The sequence below is a fragment of the Pelodiscus sinensis genome, chromosome 6 (genome assembly GCF_052426305.1).
Source record: "Pelodiscus sinensis isolate ZL-2025 chromosome 6, ASM5242630v1, whole genome shotgun sequence".
NCBI classification, from domain to species: Eukaryota; Metazoa; Chordata; order Testudines; family Trionychidae; genus Pelodiscus; species Pelodiscus sinensis.
In genome coordinates this window covers 93,224,756-93,244,373 of record NC_143057.1, presented here as the reverse complement: position 1 = coordinate 93,244,373, position 19,618 = coordinate 93,224,756, and the positions used below count along the sequence as shown (strand labels likewise).

General features: G+C 48.5%; 1 protein-coding gene across 3 annotated transcripts in view; it reads left to right on the top strand.

Annotated features, from left to right (window-relative positions):
• IPO11 (importin 11) overlaps window positions 1-19,618 on the top strand; it is a 241,267-nt gene that overhangs the window by 208,146 nt on the left and 13,503 nt on the right. For all 3 annotated transcript variants that reach the window (XM_006134432.5, XM_006134434.5, XM_006134433.5), the window contains exons 28-29: window positions 3,645-3,740; window positions 8,708-8,792. In XM_006134432.5, the coding sequence (XP_006134494.3) occupies window positions 3,645-3,740; window positions 8,708-8,792 (181 nt within the window). The remainder of the gene's footprint in view (window positions 1-3,644; window positions 3,741-8,707; window positions 8,793-19,618) is intronic.

Genomic DNA, 19,618 nt, shown 5'->3' with positions numbered 1-19,618 from the left:
ATTTGTTCCTTGGATCAGGGGTTTTCACTGTCAGGGTATGTCTACACTACCCCGCTAGTTCGAACTAGCGGGGTAATGTAGGCATACCGCACTTGCAAATGAAGCCCGGGATTTGAATTTCCCGGGCTTCATTTGCATAAGCGGGGAGCCGCCATTTTTAAAACCCCGCTGGTTCGAACCCCGTGCAGTGCGGCTACACGGGGCTCGAACTAGGTAGTTCGGAATAGGAAGCCTAGTCCGAACTACCTAGTTCGAGCTCCGTGTAGCCGCGCTGCATGGGGTTCGAACCAGCGGGGTTTTAAAAATGGCGGCTCCCCGCTTATGCAAATGAAGCCCGGGAAATTCAAATCCCGGGCTTCATTTGCAAGTGCAGTATACCTACATTACCCTCCTAGCTCGAACTAGGAGGGTAGTGTAGACATACCCTCAGAGTGTAGATTACATTTTAATATTGCAACCCCTCAAAATCAGACTGTCCTCTCATTTTTGATTGCTTAACATTCCTGAGGCATTTACAGCCATTACTTACATGGATAAGAGATAATTATTTAATGCAATTTTAGTGCACTACTGGAGAGTACTCATATTATGATGAAAGGTGAAGTATAAGAATCTGTAGAACAGAAGAGCATATGTGTAGGTTATGTGTTGCTAAATTGGTTGTTGAGAAGTTGGATGCTCCAGCAGAGTCCATATGAGCATTCTAGTATCCTCATGAGACTAAAGGAGCATTGTGGTGTCTGGATCAGACAAAAATTTTTCCCAAAATATTGTGTGCTCCCGGATTCACGACTACTAGCCCATTACAGTGAACTCTACAAGATGTTCTTCTAGCTGTATTCAAAGCTAGGAACCAGGTTTTGTTTCCCTTAGCTGCTCCATTCAAAGTAAAACGTTGAAAAATTAAACTTTTAGCAGTGAGGTCTTATGTCTAGCAAACGAAACATAACGAGCCAATTGACTGGAGGCTAGATTTAAGACAGTTTTTAACAGTGATGATAATTAACCGTTTGAACTTGAAGTTTTTCAGTCAGAATTGGTTGATGTGCTAAAAGATGTTCTGGGTGAAATTCTGTGGCTTGTGTTACACAGGAGGTCAAAACTATATCATATTGGTCCTTTCTGGCCTTAAAGTAAAAATAGCCTATTGCTAGTAGGGTCTTCATTAAAATTAAAGATTTTTCTTGAATTTCATTTCTTACATGACAGTTTGATTTAAAAAATTAAGTAACTGTATTACTCAAAAAGGAAAGCATTTTGGGGATAGCCACAATTTATTCACTAAAGTTTATATACAATATTTTAGTACACAAGTGTAGTTATGCCTCTGCTTTAATAACAAATGTTGGAAGTTTTTTAATTAGTATTTTTCTCCTTGATTTCTGAGGATAGGACAAGAAATAGCAAGGGGATTTTAGGTTAGGTATTAGGAAAATTTCCTAACTCACTAAAAGGTTAAGCACTGGAATAAATTATCCGTGGAGGTTCTAAAATCTCTGCCGTTGTAGACTTAAGAGCAGGTTAGATAAACACCTATCAGCGAAGATCTATATAACACTTGGTCCTTCCTTGAGATCAGTGAACTGCACTAGAAGACCTCTTGAGGTCCCTTCCAGTCCTAGAATTCTATACAATATATCAGTGGTTTCCAGCTGCCAGACTGTAGCCTGCTGCTGGGTTGCAGTAGCTTTTGAAGCTCAAGCCAGCTGTTCCTGGTAACTCATCTCCAGCAGCCATGGTGGCTCAGGCAGTGGCAGCAGGAGGTGGAGCAGGAGGCGCCTTCCTCCTCCTCCCAACTCCGCACTTGGGAAGGGAAGGGGCACAAAGAAGGAGGGAGGCGCGCACGCCGCCAACAGCCACTCCCCCTGCCTGTGCCAGCACCTCCCTCCCTCCTCCCCCACCCTATAATGGCAGCTGGTCGGGGTTCCGCGCTTCCCCCCATGGGGGTGCAAGACATGCTTGGGATGAGAAGGGGCGCAATGGAGGAGGGCCACTCTCCCTGCCCACATGGGCGGTAATGGCCACACTCCCTAGAAGGGGCAGCCTCGCTCTGCCAAGTGCGGGGGTGGGGTGGGGATGACGGGTGAGGACATGGTAGGATCACAGGGCAAGAGAGTATTGGCATGGGCTGTAGGAGTCAGAGGTTAAGGGGTCAAAGGGCATTAGGCACTGGGGAGCAAGGGGCTGGGTTTGGACTAGGTCAGGGTTTTCCAACCTATGGGTCGGGATCCAAATATGGGTATTCATTATATTTCAAAAGGTTCTCCAAGTGTCTTACCAGGTGGCTCTTCCCTCCTTCCTCCCTCCATTTTTCAATTGCCTTGGGTCACCAAGTCTTCCTGAATTATCAAAATGGGTCCCCATCTGGAAAGGCTGGGAACCGCTGGACTAGCAACATTTTATTTGCATATTTGCATATTCATTATTTTCATAATGAATATGCAAATAAAATGTTGCCGGTCCACCAAATGTTTGTGAATGCATTTGCTAGTCTGCAACATAAAAAATGTTGGGAACCACTGCAATATATTACTGCTATTAAAAACTCTGCTTGTTAGAAGCAGTCACAATATTACTCTCCTTTATTTGTAATATGTTTTAAGTTGGCATAAAGTCTTATTTTAAAAGAGTGAAATACATTCTCTCTTCTCCATATAACAAACTTTTATGTACAGTAAAAGCTTTTTTATCTGACACTTATGGGAGATGGAGGTTGCCTATTAATTAATGTGCCAGATAACAAAGCTTTCACTGTATTTGAAAACTGTTATCATGTCCCAACTTAGTTTTCTTGTCTTCAAACTAAACAAGCCCAATTTTTTTCCCTTATAGTCATGTTTTCTATAACTTTAATCATTTTTGTTGCTCTTCTCTTGATTTTCTCCAATTCGTCCGCATCTTTTCTGAAATATGGCAGCCAGAACTGGACACTGCTCCAGTTGAGACCTAATCAGAGTGCAGTAGAGCAGAAGAATTTGCTTCTTGTATCATGCTTACAACATTCCTGCTAATACATCCCCAATGGTGTTTGCTTTTTTTTTGCAATCATGTTATACTATTGATTCATATTTAACTTATGATCCACTATAATCCCCAGAGTCTTTTCTGCAGTACTCTTTCCTAGGCTGTCATTTCCCATTTTGTAAGTGTGCAACTGATTATTCCTTCCTCAGAGGAAGGAATTGCCTTTGTTTATATTGAATTTCATCCTGTTTACTTCAGACCATTTCTCCAGTTTGTCTAGATCATTTTGAGTTTTAATCCCAACCTCCAAATTTAAAGATGAATTGCACTCATATAGTAATGACAAATGATTTCCTCTCATTTAAGATTTTTCAGTTTTTGTCCAGTTTTACAATTGATATAATGTTGCAATGTATAAGTTATTTGTAAACATATAGTGCAGTTTCATTCTTCTAAAGGAAAAAAAAACTATAGTTAATTAGCCTCTTAAATACTTTTAGTCACTTGTTTTACCAGTTGCTTCTTAGCGGTTTGTGTAATTTATTTTGAGAGTTTTTAAAAGATACTTAATGAAATGTACAGGTGAACATTTAATAATGAAAACACAGTAATACAGGTGTGCCCTATGGTTACCAAGCAAATTTCCTGATTAGCTAAATCAGTTTGCTGTTCTTTTTCAGCGTTATCCAAGATAAATTTTGCGGCATCATTAACGTTTCTGTGGAAGGTCTGCATGATGTTATGACTGAAGATGCTGAAACAAGGACATACAAAGAGTAAGTGGAAAATCTAATTAAGCTGTAGGTGCTCATTAGTTCTACCAGTTTAAGATTAATGCATGCATGCTCCCCTGCCCCTCCACTAGAAAAACTGATTTGGGGACTTGAGACATTTGTATGTTCTGAAGAAGTTTGTTTTCATAATAGTAGGTATTTTATGGGGTTTCATGGGACTATTGAAACATGAGAAAAGCATTGTAATTTGGTAACAAACTTCAAGTGGAATTAGACATTGGCTAATAAATTCACTTACCATGTGGTTTTACAAATTGTGTGTGTGTGTGAGAGAGAGAGAGAGTATATACACAAATCTATTTGTGCTGATTTGTAAGACCATTTGGTAGGTAAATAAATGTATGAGGCAATGTCTAATTTGATCTTTTACAGCATGGCTTATCATATGTGTGTGCACTTACATCCCTATCTACATAATAAAGAGCATTTGCTTTATAAATTATATGTATTTCATTCAGAGTTTCTTCTAAAGTGGTGTCAATGCAGCCATAAGTTTTTCCACCTCCTTCCCAAAGCAACAAATTTTGTCTATTGAGACTGAATAGTATAAACTGGACATAAAGTGGCCTTGAGGTACTGCTTAAAATGAATCGTGCAAATTGCTGCTGGAGCCCCAAGTGGCACAAGCCAGACAGTGCTGAAGGCCTGGTTGTAAGAGTTTATCCACCAGCTCCACCCCTATTGCCCAAAGCTCTGCCCTGGAATTAGCCCCCTACTATCTTGCCTTGAGGTCCAGCAATTATTTCAGCAACCATGGTCTACATCAGGGGTCTCCAAACTTTTCTGCCCGAGGGCCGCATTAACTATCAAACAGCAGTTCGGGGGCCGACTACACACTTGAGGTCCAAATAAAAACCAATCAAAAAATGGATGTTGTTTTTAATTATTTATTTAATATTATTTTATTCAGTTATTATTTAATAACACATTGATACACTACACATGAACACCTGTATTAGTGTGAATGGTGAAATTGTTTCCTGGATGCCAAAATAGCAGACATTTCTGGCTTTAGAAATCACTGTTTGAACTTGGGGGTGGTTCAATATGTTCAGCCGAAGACACTCACACTTGAAGAGATGTGATCGCTCTCCTATCATGCAGGGAATGAGGTGACAATTTGTAACATAGCCTCATGGAACAAGGGGCATGCATTTTAATGGGAAAAGCTGGTTTGAAAGCAGACACGTTATCACTGTGCCACAGCAACCAGACCGCCTCCTGCAATGGGCACCAGCTCCTCAGCCCCGCCCCCAGAGAAGTAGCCCCTCGCTCCTAGCCCCTGAGAAACCACCGTTGGGTTTCCTCTCCTCCGTCCAGCCTCCCGCGATCCTCTGCCGCCGGGTCTGATCCGGAGCCCGCCTTCGCGACCCCCCTTTTTCGCCCGCCCGGCCAAGCGGCACGCGGAGCCGTCCCTGACCTGGGCTACCTGCTGTCCCGTGCGCGCGCTGGGGCCTCGCGCAGCCGCCTGCGAATCCGTTTCTCCCGCTGACACCAATACTCGGACTCAAGCGCCTCAGGGATAATCTTGCCAGCACGCGGAAGAAGGCGGGGCCAGACAAAAAGGTCTCCACGGGCCGGATGAGAGGGCCTTGCGGGCCGCATCCGGCCCGCGGGCCGTAGTTTGGAGACCCCTGGTCTACATAATAGTATCCACGTTTAGATGGTCCTCATCTCTCTTCATGGGAATTACTGTGTGCTAATGCTCTACAGGGTATATCCGATGAAGCAATTTCTTGAGAGAGAAAAGAACATTACTTACCAGTAACTAGAGAAATCAAAATATATTGTTGCTCCAGATCCACATTGATCCATCCACCTCCCTTACTCCTTACTGCTGCTACTTTTGACAAAATGAAGAAATGAATATGGCAAGGCTTGGTTCTTGGATCTTGCAGTGTGTCTCCTACAATATGTCTCGACAGAGACACTATATTCTGAGTACTCTAGTAACTGGTAAGAAATTTTCCTTTTATGGAGGTCATAATCTCTGTGACTCAGCTGTTCTCAAACTTACAAAGGATTCCTTAACAATCTTAGAAGGATTTCTAAAGTCAAAATATATTTTTGGTCAAGTAGAGCCTTTGTATTTCTGAATGTGCTATTGCCTAAATGCATTAAATCAATGTAAATTATAGATGTAATTCTGAGTGTTTAAAAAAAAAACAACAACCCACAATTTAGGAGCTGCTTTCACACCTCCAATTCCCTAATGTCTTAATTCTCTATTCTTATGCCTTATACATTTATAGTGAATTATAAAAATAAAGAAAATAATGTGAACAATAGTGATGAGTAAAGCTTTTTGTTAAAGGGGAAAAAAGAATAGCAATAACACATCGATATAAGGAGCCATCATATTTTATTCCCCAAGATAAGGCCATGTAAGTTAGCTAACAAGAAGGAGAAAGCAGGATTTTACATATAAATATCTTGCTATGGATGACCCATGTATGAAGGGGGAAAAAAATCTATTCTTCTGTACTATGGGGGATTAAGGATATCAAAATACAATTTATTCTAGAAAGCAAGAGCGTCTATGTTGAGATTTTCTCAACCATATTTATCTTCTGTCAAATTAGAGGATTTCTTAGCAGAAAAATAATTAGAATTCGGTTTAAAAAATTTTTGTGCAAAAAAAATCAGTGTTGGTCAGGCTAATGCATAATATACACTGTTCTTCTCTTTGATTTGGCAGCAACAATGATATTAAGTAGGAATAAGTTTAATTTATCTGTATATTTTAACCTCTTGGTTAAAAAAAAAAACGGTTTCCTTTGAACTGTATCAAACACATCAGTGCAAGAAAAAACATAAGGTAAAACCCCAAGATAACATTTCTCCATCTCATCAGCTCCAAAATTCAATGTCAATCTGACGACAACACAGATATCACAATGAAAGTAGAGTGTGATGTCACGTAGGTATGTTAGAAATAGGTTAATTGAATAGTTGAGTAAGCGCATGAATTCCTATTGGTAACTCCGCTATTCTATAGTCCTCAAGGGCGGGGATGGTAACCAATGCGCTTCTGCCCCACTCTCAGCGAGCCCCGTGTGGCCCCATGCTGCTGCCTCTGTATCAGAAGCAGCAGCGTGGGGGGCCAGGTAGGAGCCAGCCTGCAAGGGGAGCTAGTTTGAAAAACAGTTCCCCTCGCCACCTCCCTCCTTCCAGCCCCCACACACACTGCCATTGGCTTTTGGCTCCCACCAGCACCAGCTCTCACTCCCACTCCTCCCACCTTGCTGCCTCTGATACAGACTTTAGTCTAAAGAAGAGAAGACTGAGTTGTTACCTAATAGTTTTCAAGTACAGTGAAAGCTTTGTTATCCAGCACTCTGTTAACAAGAAAACTTTAACTAGCTTTGACCCCAGCTGAACCTGGACTCTGTGAAGCACTGCTGCTTTGAAACACTGCGGGGAGCCCTGCATCAGGCTCCCCACGGCATTTCAAAGCAGCAGCGCCAAATGGAGTCCAGGATCAGCTGAGGACTCTCCAGCTGACCTCAAGTCGGTGTGACAGTGCTGCTTTGAAATGCTGTGTGGAGCCCACTGTTGGGCTGCATGCAGCATTTCAAAGTGGCAGTGCCATGGGGAGCCTGGGAACAGCTGATCCCTCTCCTCCCCACCCCCGCTAACCCCGGGCTCCATGTGGTGCTTTTTACCTTTGAAGTGTATACTTCAAAGGCAGAGGCGCCCTACCAACTACTTGAATAGTTGATACAAAATGCATCCACTCATCAATTAGTCAGTTATCTGATATTTAATGTGAATGTTCCCATTTTTCATTTAAGTGTGAAATCCTTTTTTTAATCTTACTTTGGTCTTGGTCTCCAGAATACCTTGTTACAATGAATTGTACAGGTTAAGTATGTGCTGTGTAAAACAGTATTTTCCTCAGATTTTAATATACCGTATATACTCGAGGTTAAGCCGACCCGAATATAAGCCGAGGCACCTAATTTTACCACAAAAAACTGGGAAAAAATATTGACTCGAGTATAAGCCTAGGGTAGGAAATGAGGCAGCTACTGGTAAATGTAAAAAATGAAGATAGATACCAATAAAATTACATGAATATTTATTTCAAAGAAAAACAATAACCTAGCTCTGTAAGTGGAAAAGGGGGTCAACAAAAACAATATGGTATCAAAAATACCGTAACTCCCGCTCAAAGTCCTCCCGCCAATCCAATGAGCCCCTGAAGGGCCGCCTGCAAGAAAGCGCCCAGCGCCAGCACCAGTCACACACGGGAACAGACGCTCGGACACTCGGCCCAACCAGCTCAGCCCCCGCCGCCCCCGCCCGGACCTTTCCCAGGCCAGAGCCCCTCTCGGCTGCTCCCCGAGCCTCCCTGCCAGCGGCCCCGGGGCGAGGCCGCTGGCTCCGAGCAGCACCTGTGGGCGCACCCGCAACCCAAGCGGCCAGCAGAGGCTCCGAGCACCCCGCGTAGCGATGGCCCCCGACACACGGAGCCCAGCCCGCTCCCGGCAGCGCCCCCCGCCCCGAGCGCCTCGGTTACCGGGGCCGGAGCTCCGGGCTCACGCCGCTAGACCCGGCCGGCGGCAGAGACTCGCTGAGCCCGCCCGCGAGCAGGAGGCTGACTCGAGTATAAGCCGAGGGGGGCATTTTTCAGCACAAAAAATGTGCTGAAAAACTCAGCTTATACTGGAGTATATACGGTATTACTTTTACATTTCATGAAATATTCTGCATTCCACTCTGCTTCTCAGAGATTCATTTTCCTAAATTAAGGTCTAAGTTTGTTCATGTGACAAAGCAAGTTTATTCGCTGTACTACTTAGGGTTGTGAAGGACTAGTCAACTATACGATAAGCAAATGCTTATCGGATAGTCAACAGGATAGTCGACTAGTCGCTCCCCCCCCCCCCCCCCACACTGCCTCTATCAAATAGTGTGAATTTACAAATCTATATTCCTGTTCTCAGCTGTATGTTGATGTCTCATTTTGAGGAGCACAAAGTTACAGAAGAAGAGGAGCCTCCCACAGAACAGGACAAAAGGAAGAAGATGGTAAGTTCTTGATATATTTGGTGAAATGTTTAAAGTTTTAATTAAATACACTAGTCAGCCTTAAATCTTTGCCACTGGATTTGGTTCATCCATTGCTGTCACTTCTTATATGCTTGGAAAACTCTGCTCCCAACCTAAAAGATCAAAGACCTTTAAGACAAACTGCATAGCACAGACTTTTGCTTTTTTTCACACTCTAGGAAAATGCTGCCAAAAGTGATGGGGGTGGGGAGAAAGCGAGAGGGGATTGGGGGGAAACTCCAACATTTCTTCCGGTTTTTGCTTTTGTCTCAAACAGGAACATTATTAAGGTTTTCCAAATATTTAGTCTTTCTTGCAGAAAAAAATTAGAACTTGAAACATTTTCTATCCTGTAGAACAGAAGTGACCATTTATATTTGTAATGATTTGTTTAATTCATATTTTGTTCTTTTTTTGTTAGCAAGCCAACATTTTTTATAAACGATTGGCTTTCCTGTTTTTGGTATACAGTTTTCAGTTTCCTCCGGTGGTTCTTAATTTCCTTAAATTGTATGCTAAGTTTAAGTAGAGCTAATTAGTGCTTTAGGTCAACTTTTTGCATATTAATCTAGCTAAATCCACTTTTCATTAAGAATGCAGTATCCCTAATTACAATAATCCCATTCCGTTGTTTTTAATTTGTATTTTTAATTATAAACTTCTGTAGTTTTTTAAAATGAATTAGAACATACTCATTTTAAAAAAAAATTCACAATCCACAGAGTATTCTATACTGATACATAGCATATTTATTGTATCATTTGTGATTATAACAATCTGTTCACTTTAATAGAGCCAAATTCAGTAAGAATGTAATGCTTGTAAATTGTTTCAAGACCTGTTTGCGACAAAATTCTATGTCAAGTGCTGCCTTTTTGGTAGCAGATACCCAGACCTAACCATGGTAGTTCAGGATACATTTGCTGATACATAAAATAATCTACATTTTTCCTTCCTATTAGTCTTCCTCTTTTATTCCAAATTTTAATTTTTGTTCTTCTTCAAGTGGTTGCTCATGTCCATTTGAATTAGGTCTGTGCACCGTGTGCACCGCGTCTTCCGGATCGTTTTCCCTAGCAGTACCCGTAGTGCCAGCAGGGAGCCCTCTGGAGTGGCGCCGCCATGGCGGGGCATAAGTACCCCTACCGGCACTCCCCCACCTCAGTTCCTTCTTACTGCCCGTGACGGTCGTTGGAGCAATTAATGGTTCCCATTTCTCTTAGGCTATGTCTACACTGCAAGCCTCTTTCAAAAAAGCGCGTCTAGACTACAATACGCGGATCGGAAAATCGATCCGCTTTTTCGAAAAAGAGCGTCCTGACTGCTGGACGCTCTTTTGAAATTAAAAGCCACCCCGAGCCGCTTCTGCCAGGACATGGGGGCAGTATTTCCTTCCGGGTGCTGCTGCCTGCCCTTTGCAGAGACGCGTGGTTAAAGGGACGCCCCTGAACACCCGTTGCTCTGCTTCTGCAGCTGCCTTTGTTGTCCCTCTAGGAGGTAAGCAAGGCATTTCAGTGCTGGTTTGGAGTGCTCAGCTTCCTGGGACACCCCAGCAGGTTTTTTGTTTGGAGGTTTTTCTGGTTTAGACCCGTTTCTTCGGCATTGAGCCAGAGCTGCTCCAGGGCAGGCGATGGCCCCACGCCATCATATTGCAAGTGTTACTGCATCTGCATGACACAGTCATGAGGCTACTTCCCCATCTGGACCCAGACCAGAGGTACGAAGGGATCGTCCATCATGCAGCCCCACTGCCCTTGCCTCCAAACTTCTTCGTGGAGAGGCATTTTTGGAGGCTTAACACCAGCTCTGACTGGTGGGACCGGCTCGTTATGCAGCTGGGATGACCAAGAGTGGCTACACAACTTCGGATGCGAAAGACCACTTTCCAGGAGCTGTGTACCTGGCTCGCCCCTGCTCTGCAACGGCAAGACACCCACCTGCGGCCCGCTATCCCCGTGGAAAAGAGGGTCGCCATTGCCCTCTGGAAGCTGGCAACCCCCGACAGCTACCGCTCCGTGGGACACCAATTTGGAGTGGGCAGGTCTACTGTTGGATACATCCTGATGGAGGTAAGTCACTGTCTGGGGACAGTCACAGTTTGGGGTGGGGGGAAGGGAGACTGTCAGGGAGGGCAAAGTGGAGTGTGAGTGGGAGGGAGCTTCTCCACTCCCCCTGAATTGTTGGGGGGGAGTTCTGAGGAGGGGATTCCCGGTGTGTTTGAGAGGGAAGGTGGGTGGTGGGTTCTCCTCCTAAGAGATAAGGCACCCCTTCTAACATTTTGTTGTCTGTCTCTTTCTGCAGGTGGTGAGGGCCATCAATTCTGAGCTGCTGAACAGGCTCGTCTGTCTAGCAGATCTGGACAGCATCATGGCCGGCTTTGCTGCTCTTGGGTTCCCGAATTGTGGAGGAGCGCTCGATGGGGGACACATTCCAATCCGTGCACCACCCCATCGAGCAGCCCAATTCATTAACAGAAAGGGCTATTTTTCTATGGTCCTCCAGGCCCTGGTCGACCATCGTGGCCAGTTTTCTGACATTTGTGTTGGGTGGTCAGGGCGGGCGCATGATGCCCGCATCTTCAGGAACTCGTACCTCTACCAGAGGCTTCAGGCAGGAACATTTTTCCCGCATCACGACTTTGCGGTTGGGGATGTGCACATGCCGTTGTGCATAGTGGCTGATGCCGCCTATCCCCTGATGCCGTGGCTGATGAAGCCCTATACTGGCCACCTGCATGCGAGCAAGGAGCAGTTTAATGCTCACCTTAACCAGGCTCACAACCAGGTGGAAAGTGCGTTCGTACGTTTAAAAGGCAGATTCCGGTGCTTGCTCACACGCCTAGACATGGGAGAGCGCAACATCCCTGAGGTGGTGGCTGCATGTTGCATTCTCCATAACCTGGTGGAGAGGAAAGGGGAGGCCTTCCTACCAGGGTGGGGTACAGGTGCTGATGGTCAGGAGAGGCACTTTGCCCAGCCCTGGACAGCTGCCATCCGCCAGGCTCACCGGTCTGCTGTTTGCATACGGGAGGCCCTACGGGAGCAATTCTCAATTGGAGGCCACTGACTCTACTGAGGGGCTTCTGCCTGGGGACTGGGCCCTGGCCCAATAGAAGCTTCCCTCCTCAACCCATCTCCTGACCCTGTTGGGAGGAATAATAAACACAAGGGTTTGTCTCAAAATAATAAGTTCTGTTTTATTTTTTTAAATATCACTCACTGGAAAATAGTATAACTGTTGCAAACATAAAAAAGCTTTTGTTCATTTTTAATGTAGAAAATATACTTTCATGCCAAACTATGTACAATAAACAGTTTGTTTAACACATTCCTTGTCATTTAACTGGGGTGATAGGGGTGCTTGAAACCTGGAGGGGGGGCAGGGGATCAGGTTGCACGGTGCTTGCCTGATCTCAGTCTCCTGCTTGGGCCTCGTGTTCGGGGTCCACCATGGCCACGGGATCGGGTTGTGCGCCTGTCGGTTGGCTGGATAACAGCGGGTAGGTGCTCTTGGGACTGGGAGGCCTGGGGGAGAGGAGGGCCAGGGGGAGAGAGGGGCTGGGGAACTGGAGGGGCTGGGGGAGAGGGAGGTCCAAGGGGGGAAAGGGATGCTGCTGTGGAAGGGGGGTTTGGTGGGGCAGGGTCATGAGGTGCTGGAGAAGCAGGACCAGGCACAGGAACAGGTAAGCCACAGACCTCCCTGAGAGTGGCACTCAGGGACGTGCGCTGCTGGACCAGCTCCTCCATCAGCCGGTCATGCTACCGATCCTCTGCCTCCGCCCTCTCTCACAGGATGGTGTTGAGCTCCTGCAAGGCCTCCACATGCTGCCTCAGGATGTCTGCATACACACGCCTGTGTCTGCGGCTCCCATGTCCCCGAGATGGAGGTGGGGCTGGGGTGCTTGCGGCCCTCTTGCACGGCTGGTCCGGCTGTGGAGGAAAAGAGGAAGACACAATCAGTCATAAAAAACTGGACTATGTAGCACTTAAAATACTAACAGGATGGTTTATTAGGGGATGAGCTTTCATGGCCCAGACCCACTTCCTCAGATCAGAGTAACACGCCTACATTTCTATCACAATCAGTCATGTGTGTAACAGCTGTCCAAAAGGGCATGCCCTCTCCTTGAGACAGAGAAATCAGACATTCTGAAGGTAACACCATGTGTGACCTGGGTATCTGCCTGAGCATTACAGGTTTCCCTTCTACATCACCCACTGTGCACCCCCCTCCCCCCCTCCTTCCCCTGGACAGGTGTTACACAACCTCACTGCACTCACCTGCTGCTTCATCTCCGGCGTCAGATGACACCTGGGAGGCCTCTGGGGTCTGTGTGACTGGCTCCAGGGTGAGGGTCGCCGTCTCCTCACTGTTCTCCTCTGGCACCATGTCCCCGTCTCCAGACTTCTCTGGGTCCTGCTCTGGCACGTCCACCACAGGGTCCGCCAAGCCTGACTGCATGAGATGCCGTGGTTTCCGTGCTTCACCACCACCCACGATCTGGTCCAGCTCAGTATAATAGGGGCAGGAGGGGGAGCTGCCCCAGAACGGGAGCTATCCTCCCTGGCCTTCACATATCCTTGGCGCAGCTCCTTAACTTTGGAGCACACCTGGTCCTGGGTGCGGGGGTAGTGTCCTTTCTGGGCCAGGGCCTCTGCCATGCGGCCATAAATGTCCGCATTTCGCCGCCTGCTTTTTAGGGCTTGTAAGGCCGCCTCCTCTCCCCAGAGCTTGAGAAGGGTCTTGAGCTCTGGCCCTGACCATGATGGTGCCCAGCGTTTAGAGCCCCTGGTTGGGTCCCCAGAAGGCTCTCTAGAAGGGCCAGGAGGGTCTTGGGGCTGGGACATGCTGCACTTCACCAGCCGTGTGCTCTGGCTGCTTTGCTGCCACAAGTGGCTGTGAGGGTGCCTGTCCCTTTAACAAATGGCTGCAGACAGGAACCAGAGACATGCAAGGCATGCCTCAGATTGTCCACCAGGGCTTCTTCCTGGAGGCCATTATTTTCGAAAAAATGGCCTCTCCGTGTCCACACTCACTTATTTTCGACGGATCTCCGTCGAAAAAGGTGTTCCTCCTCGTGCAATGAGGTTTACCACCGTCGAAAGAAAAGCCGCGTTCTTTCGATTTAATTTCAAAATAACGCGGCTGTAGTCTAGACGCAGGTGAAGTTTTTTCAAAAAAAGGCTACTTTTTTCGAAAAAAACCTTGAGTCTGGACACAGCCTTAGTGTTGTAAATAGTTCAAATTAGTTAGATAGATAGTTAGTAGCTCTTTGTTTTTTCTTCTTCCCCTTCGGTGGTGAGGAATGCCAGGGCCGCAAGGCTTTAAAGCGTGCGCTGTGTGTGCAAAGTTTATGCCCAAAGGAGACCCTCACGATAGTTGTCTGAAGTGTCTGGTTGAGGGCCACCTAACAGACGCCTGTAAGATCTGCAGGTCGTTTAAGCCGTGCACTAAGAGGGAGAGGGACTCCCATTTAAAACTTCTCCTCATGGAGGCGGCTGTACAACTGGCATCAACTGGACACTTTGCGGTGCGCAGTGCACCGGCATCCATGGCAACGCTCCATTTCGGGAGCGGGCCTCGGTATCGAGGGCTCAGCACCATTCTCACTTCCCAGCACCGAAGAGATCAAGAATGTCCCGTGGTACGTCTCCGAGCCGCAAGTCCAAGTCGGGCCTACACCGCAGCGCCGAGTCTCTGGAGCACACGTCCTCGACTACCACTGCGGCGTAAGTGAGCGGGACGACCATCCAACCCAGGGCAGCTACCCTCGTACCGTCCCTCCACGCTGGACACTTTTGAGGCGGCGCAAGATCTCATTAGTCTCGCTACCTCCCCTCCGTCGTTGGTTGAGGTGGAGAGGTCGAGGTCACCTACGCCGGAGGCCGTGCTGGCACCGGCTTCGCCTCTGCACCGGCATGATCGGCCGGCACCGGTCGCTTATGCAGCTGGACTGTCCCCTGTGGGACCAGTACCGCTTGCCTCTACCTCCGTGCTGGTGTCGATGCAGGCCGCAAGGCCTCACCCAGCGCTTAACTGGGCTCGACCCTCCTCGGTGCTGGGACCTCTTCCAGACCCCGTCTTGGCTGCGCTGGTGCCATATCACCCAAGCCTTGCGGCACCATCTATGGCAACATCATCGGCACCAGTGCTTAGCAGCTTTCCCGGGGTGCTGCCCCAGTCTTCAGCACCGGGCCCTTCGACATCAAGCTCTTCGACACCGATGCAAATTCCAGCTCCGGGCTCTTCGGCACCAATACAGGTTTTGGCACCGTTAGAGGCACCAGCATCGGCCCCGTGGGCCATGCCGGTACTGTGATCGCCAATACCATCGATCTCTCAAGGTTCGTCTCAACAACTCTAGTGCCTTTGTCCCAGCCTGCGGTAGAGTCTGCGGGAACAGCGATGGGGCTGCTGCCAGAACGACAGCCGGCTTTGGGGGTTCTGTGCCCGCAACCGGTACCGACTTTGACAGCACAGCCATGCACCGTGTCGACACCACAACCAGCACCGGGTCCTGTCTTCCCAGCACCGGCTCCACTCCCGGCACCGGGACCTGTCCTCTCGGCACCGCAACCAGCACCGGGACCTGTCTTCCCGGAGCCAGCACGCCCTCATCGCACGCACATGGGCAAACCCGAGTCTATGGCCAGGTTTTCCCCCCCGTTTGTGGCAGGGCATTCGTCATCTGCACCTCCGTGGCCTGAGTCTGATTACTCATCGGATTCTGATGTGGCGTCGTTCAGGTCGGAGTCCTCGGGAGCTTCCTCTCGTCATAGATCCTATTCCCGGCACTGGCGTGATCGTTCGCGTGTGCAGCAGACTTGGCCGCCTCAACCGCAATGGACCTTCTGGACACCGTGGGCATACCACCAGTGGCAGGGGCCTGTGCCCTCCTCTGTGGTGTCCGGTGTCTCAAGGCACCGAGCGCAACTGTCGGCATCGCTGTCACAACCCTCTCCTTCGCCCCAGAGGTCTGTTACTACAGATGCCGCTACAGAGCCACAAGCCTTGGTGCCAGAGCTTCTCCCCCAAACGGTGCCGCCTGTCCAGCCAGCTCCTCAACCGGGCCCTACGCTGGATCTGGTACCGATCCAGGAGTCGTCATCATCTTCGTCTCCTGACGAAGCCTTGGTGGATCCCGCACTGGCATTGCCTACTATGGATGCTCGAGTGCATCAGATCTGCTTAGGCTTCTGGCCTCCAATCTGGGTGTCCCTGTGGAGCCAGTAGTGGAGGACACGGACCCCATGATTGACATCTTCTCCGACAATGCACCCGCCCGCTTGGCTTTGCCACTTAATAAAACCGTGGCCAAGGTTACTAACTCCCTGTGGCCAGACCCTGGCTTCCGTGACCCCTACCTTAAAGGAAGTTGAGAGGCGCTATTATGTCCCGCAGTCGGGGCACAAACACCTGTACTCCCAACCTGTTCTGGGGTCCTTGGTCCCTGACAAGGCTCCCTGACAAGGCCCGTCAGGAGTTTGCGGCCATGACCGTGGAGGGCAGAACTATCGCCCGCACAGCCCTTCAGGTTTCTCTGAATGCTGTTGACTCTGCAGCCCGTACCATGGCGTCGGGCGTAGTTATGCGCCATGGTGCCTGGCTGCAGGTGTCTGGAATACCTCCGGACGTCCAAACCACGATTCAGGGCCTGCCTTTTGACGACAAAGCATTGTTTTCAGAGCACGCTGACTCCAGGCTCCATACGCTTAAGGACACGAGATCTACTCTCCGGTCCTTGGGGATCCACATGCCGGCCCCTCAGCTTCGTGAGCTTCCCTATAGACAGTAGGGGAGAACGCAGTCCCAGGTCCCCCGTAGGGATTACTGGTGACGCCGTCCTCGTGCCCCCAGTGGAGGTGCAGGGGCGGCTACGGGCCTGTCGTCCGCAAGGGGTCGTTGACGCCGCCCGAGAGGGGACAACCCCCGTGGGATTGGTCAAGGCCCCTCTCAGCAGCCCAAGCACCAGTTTTGATGGGCTGCTAGAGAGTTGCGCACCAGCCTCCCACCCTGCCCCCCATTTGGGGCCAGATTATCCCAATTTGCCCAGGTTATCCCGGTTTTCCTGGGCAGAAATCACCACCGACGCCTGGGTTCTAAAAATCTTAGATCTCAGGGACCTCAACAAGACGGTGGTGAAATCCAAGTTCAGAATGGTAACCCTGGCCTCTGTGATCCCGGTTTTACAGTTAGGAGACCGGTACGCAACTCTCGATCTCAAGGACGCTTACTTCCATGTGGCAATAAGACCCAGCCACAGGAGGTTTCTCCAGTTCCAATTTACAGTGCTCCCATTTGGCCTTTCAACAGCACCCAGGGTCATTACAAAATGCATGGTGGTCGTAGCGGCGTTCCTCCACAAAAAAGGGGTACACGTCTTTCCGTACCTAGATGACTGGCTGATTCATGGTCATTCCTACGACCAAGTGGAGGCCCATGTTTCCCTCACAAGGGCCCTCTTCGTAAGGCTGGGACTCATGCTAAATGAGAAGTCATCGTTGACTCCCTCTCAGCACCTCGAATTCGTAGGTTCCCTCCTGGACACCAGCACTCCTCCCCAGAACCAGGTTTCTGTCCATAGTGGAGCTGGTCTCTGAGTTAACCCAGTTCCCCATCACGACCGCCCAGGTCTGCTCGAGGCTGCTGGGACACATGGCAGCATGTACATATGTGGTACGCCATGCTCGAATGAGGCTTAGACCTCTGCAGGCCCGGTTGGCAAGGGCTTTCAACCAGTCCAGGGGTCTCTGGGACACGGTTCTTACAGTGCCTCTGGAGGTGATAGCCTCCTTACAATGGTGGACTCAGGAGGCAGTGGTGTGCAGTGGGGTTCTGTTCACTGTACCTCCTCCCTCGCTTACACTGGTCACAGATGCTTCGGACCTGGGTTGAGAAGCACACCTGGGGTGTCACAGAACCCAGGGTTTGTGGTCTCCTGCAGAGCAGGCTTTGCACATAAATGTTCGGGAGCTCAGGGCAGTCAGGAGAGCCTGCGAGACCTTCCTGTCGAAGCTGTCTCGCCGCTCTGTCCTGGTCCGCCTGGACAACACAGCAGCTGTGTTTTACCTCAACAGGCAGGGGGGAGCCCAGTCGCCTCCCCTCTGCCGTGAGGCTTTGTGGCTCTGGGACCTGTGCGTAGCGCACGACATAGTTTTGCAGGCAGAGTACCTGCCGGGGTGCAAAAACAGAGTACCTGCAGGCAGAGTACCTGCCGATGCTCTGAGCAGGTCCTTCGGAGTCCACGAATGGTCTCTCAAGGATTCAGCCCTTTGTCAGGTCTTCCACAGGTGTGGTTGTCCCGTAGTAGACCTGTTTGCCTCAGCACGCGACACCAATTGCCAGAGTTACTGCTCCCTGTTGGGGCTGGGGGAACACTCCAGGGGGGATGCCATGACCGTGCCGTGGCCGGCGGGCATCCTCTATGCTTTCCCTCCGTTTCCCCTAATTCCCAGGGTTCACCTGGAGAACAGTAGTGTCATGGCTCTTTCCCCACCCTGGCATGATAAATGCCGAAGTGGGGGCCAGCAAGTGTACCCCAAAGCCTTATCTACCAGGCTTTGGTATAAAACTTCCCCCAAGATCTTAAAAACCCTAGATCTTTGGAATAAAACTTCCGCTGCCACCACCCAAATGTTGCTAAAGAAACCAGGGGAAAGATCATTTGGGAAATCTTCCCCCTAAAACAAAAATTAGGGCACACCATTAACCACTGCCAGGTTAATAAAAGAAAAGAAAGAACTTTTATTATTACAATAATATTCTGGTTGCAAGTATAATAACTAGAGAGGAAGGTAACAAAATATACTCATGGAGAAACTCCATGGGCCTAAAACTTAGTTACAAAGAAAAGCCAAAACATCTTTTAAGCAGTGCCAGATCTCAGATCCCATACCCAATCCATAACACAATAAAACCTAACGAAACTACCTAAACTTTACCCTACTTACAGAAAATAAAGAATGATGTCTTGGAGAGAGAGAGAGACATGCTTGTCCCTCTCTGTAGCTGCAGAGAACTCTCTCAGAGACAAAAGGAGAAAAAAAAACAAACCCCAAATTCCTTTGTCCCAGTTTGAAAAGTCCCACCTACATTCCTATTGGTCACTCCACCTGGCTAGGTGTAGTTAACCCCTTAATCCCCAGGCTGCTGGCTAACCCTCATAATCATGACATGCCCACCAAATCACAGACGGTGCTGGACAGCCTCTGGCCACACTGGCTGTGATTTCTTCCTGTAGGTCTAAGATAAAACATAGTAAATACATTATGCACACTTGACTAAACGCTTGAAGACATAAAAAGTAAGCAAAGGCTTCCATATCCATGGAGTACCATCACAGCTATACAGAGAATATTAAGTAGTTGAGTCCAGAAATGCCTCATTAACCAATCAAGCTCTCAGTCTCAAAATCAAATTTAGAATAGCGTGGGGTCTTGATCTAAAGTTCAATTGACCAGGTTCTGTGTTTCTTGCGAAATACATCACTATCATACACCAGGCCAGGTCTTGGCACCACTGAGAGTGTCAGCTCAGGGCGAATTGCTTAAAACCAGGGCTATTTACCGCCCTCAACTGGGGTCCTTTCCCAGGCACCCCTCAAATTACACCGAGCACAAAACCAGGGCTATTTACCGCCCTCAACTGGGGTCCTTTCCCAGGCACCCCTCAAATTACACCGAGCACTTCAGCTGCCTCCCCGGTCAGCCGGAAGCCTCACCAGCAAAACCCCTTAGACACTTCAGCTTCCCGGTGCCATCACCAGACTTAGGCCTCCATACACAGGTGAGAGGTTACCAAAACCC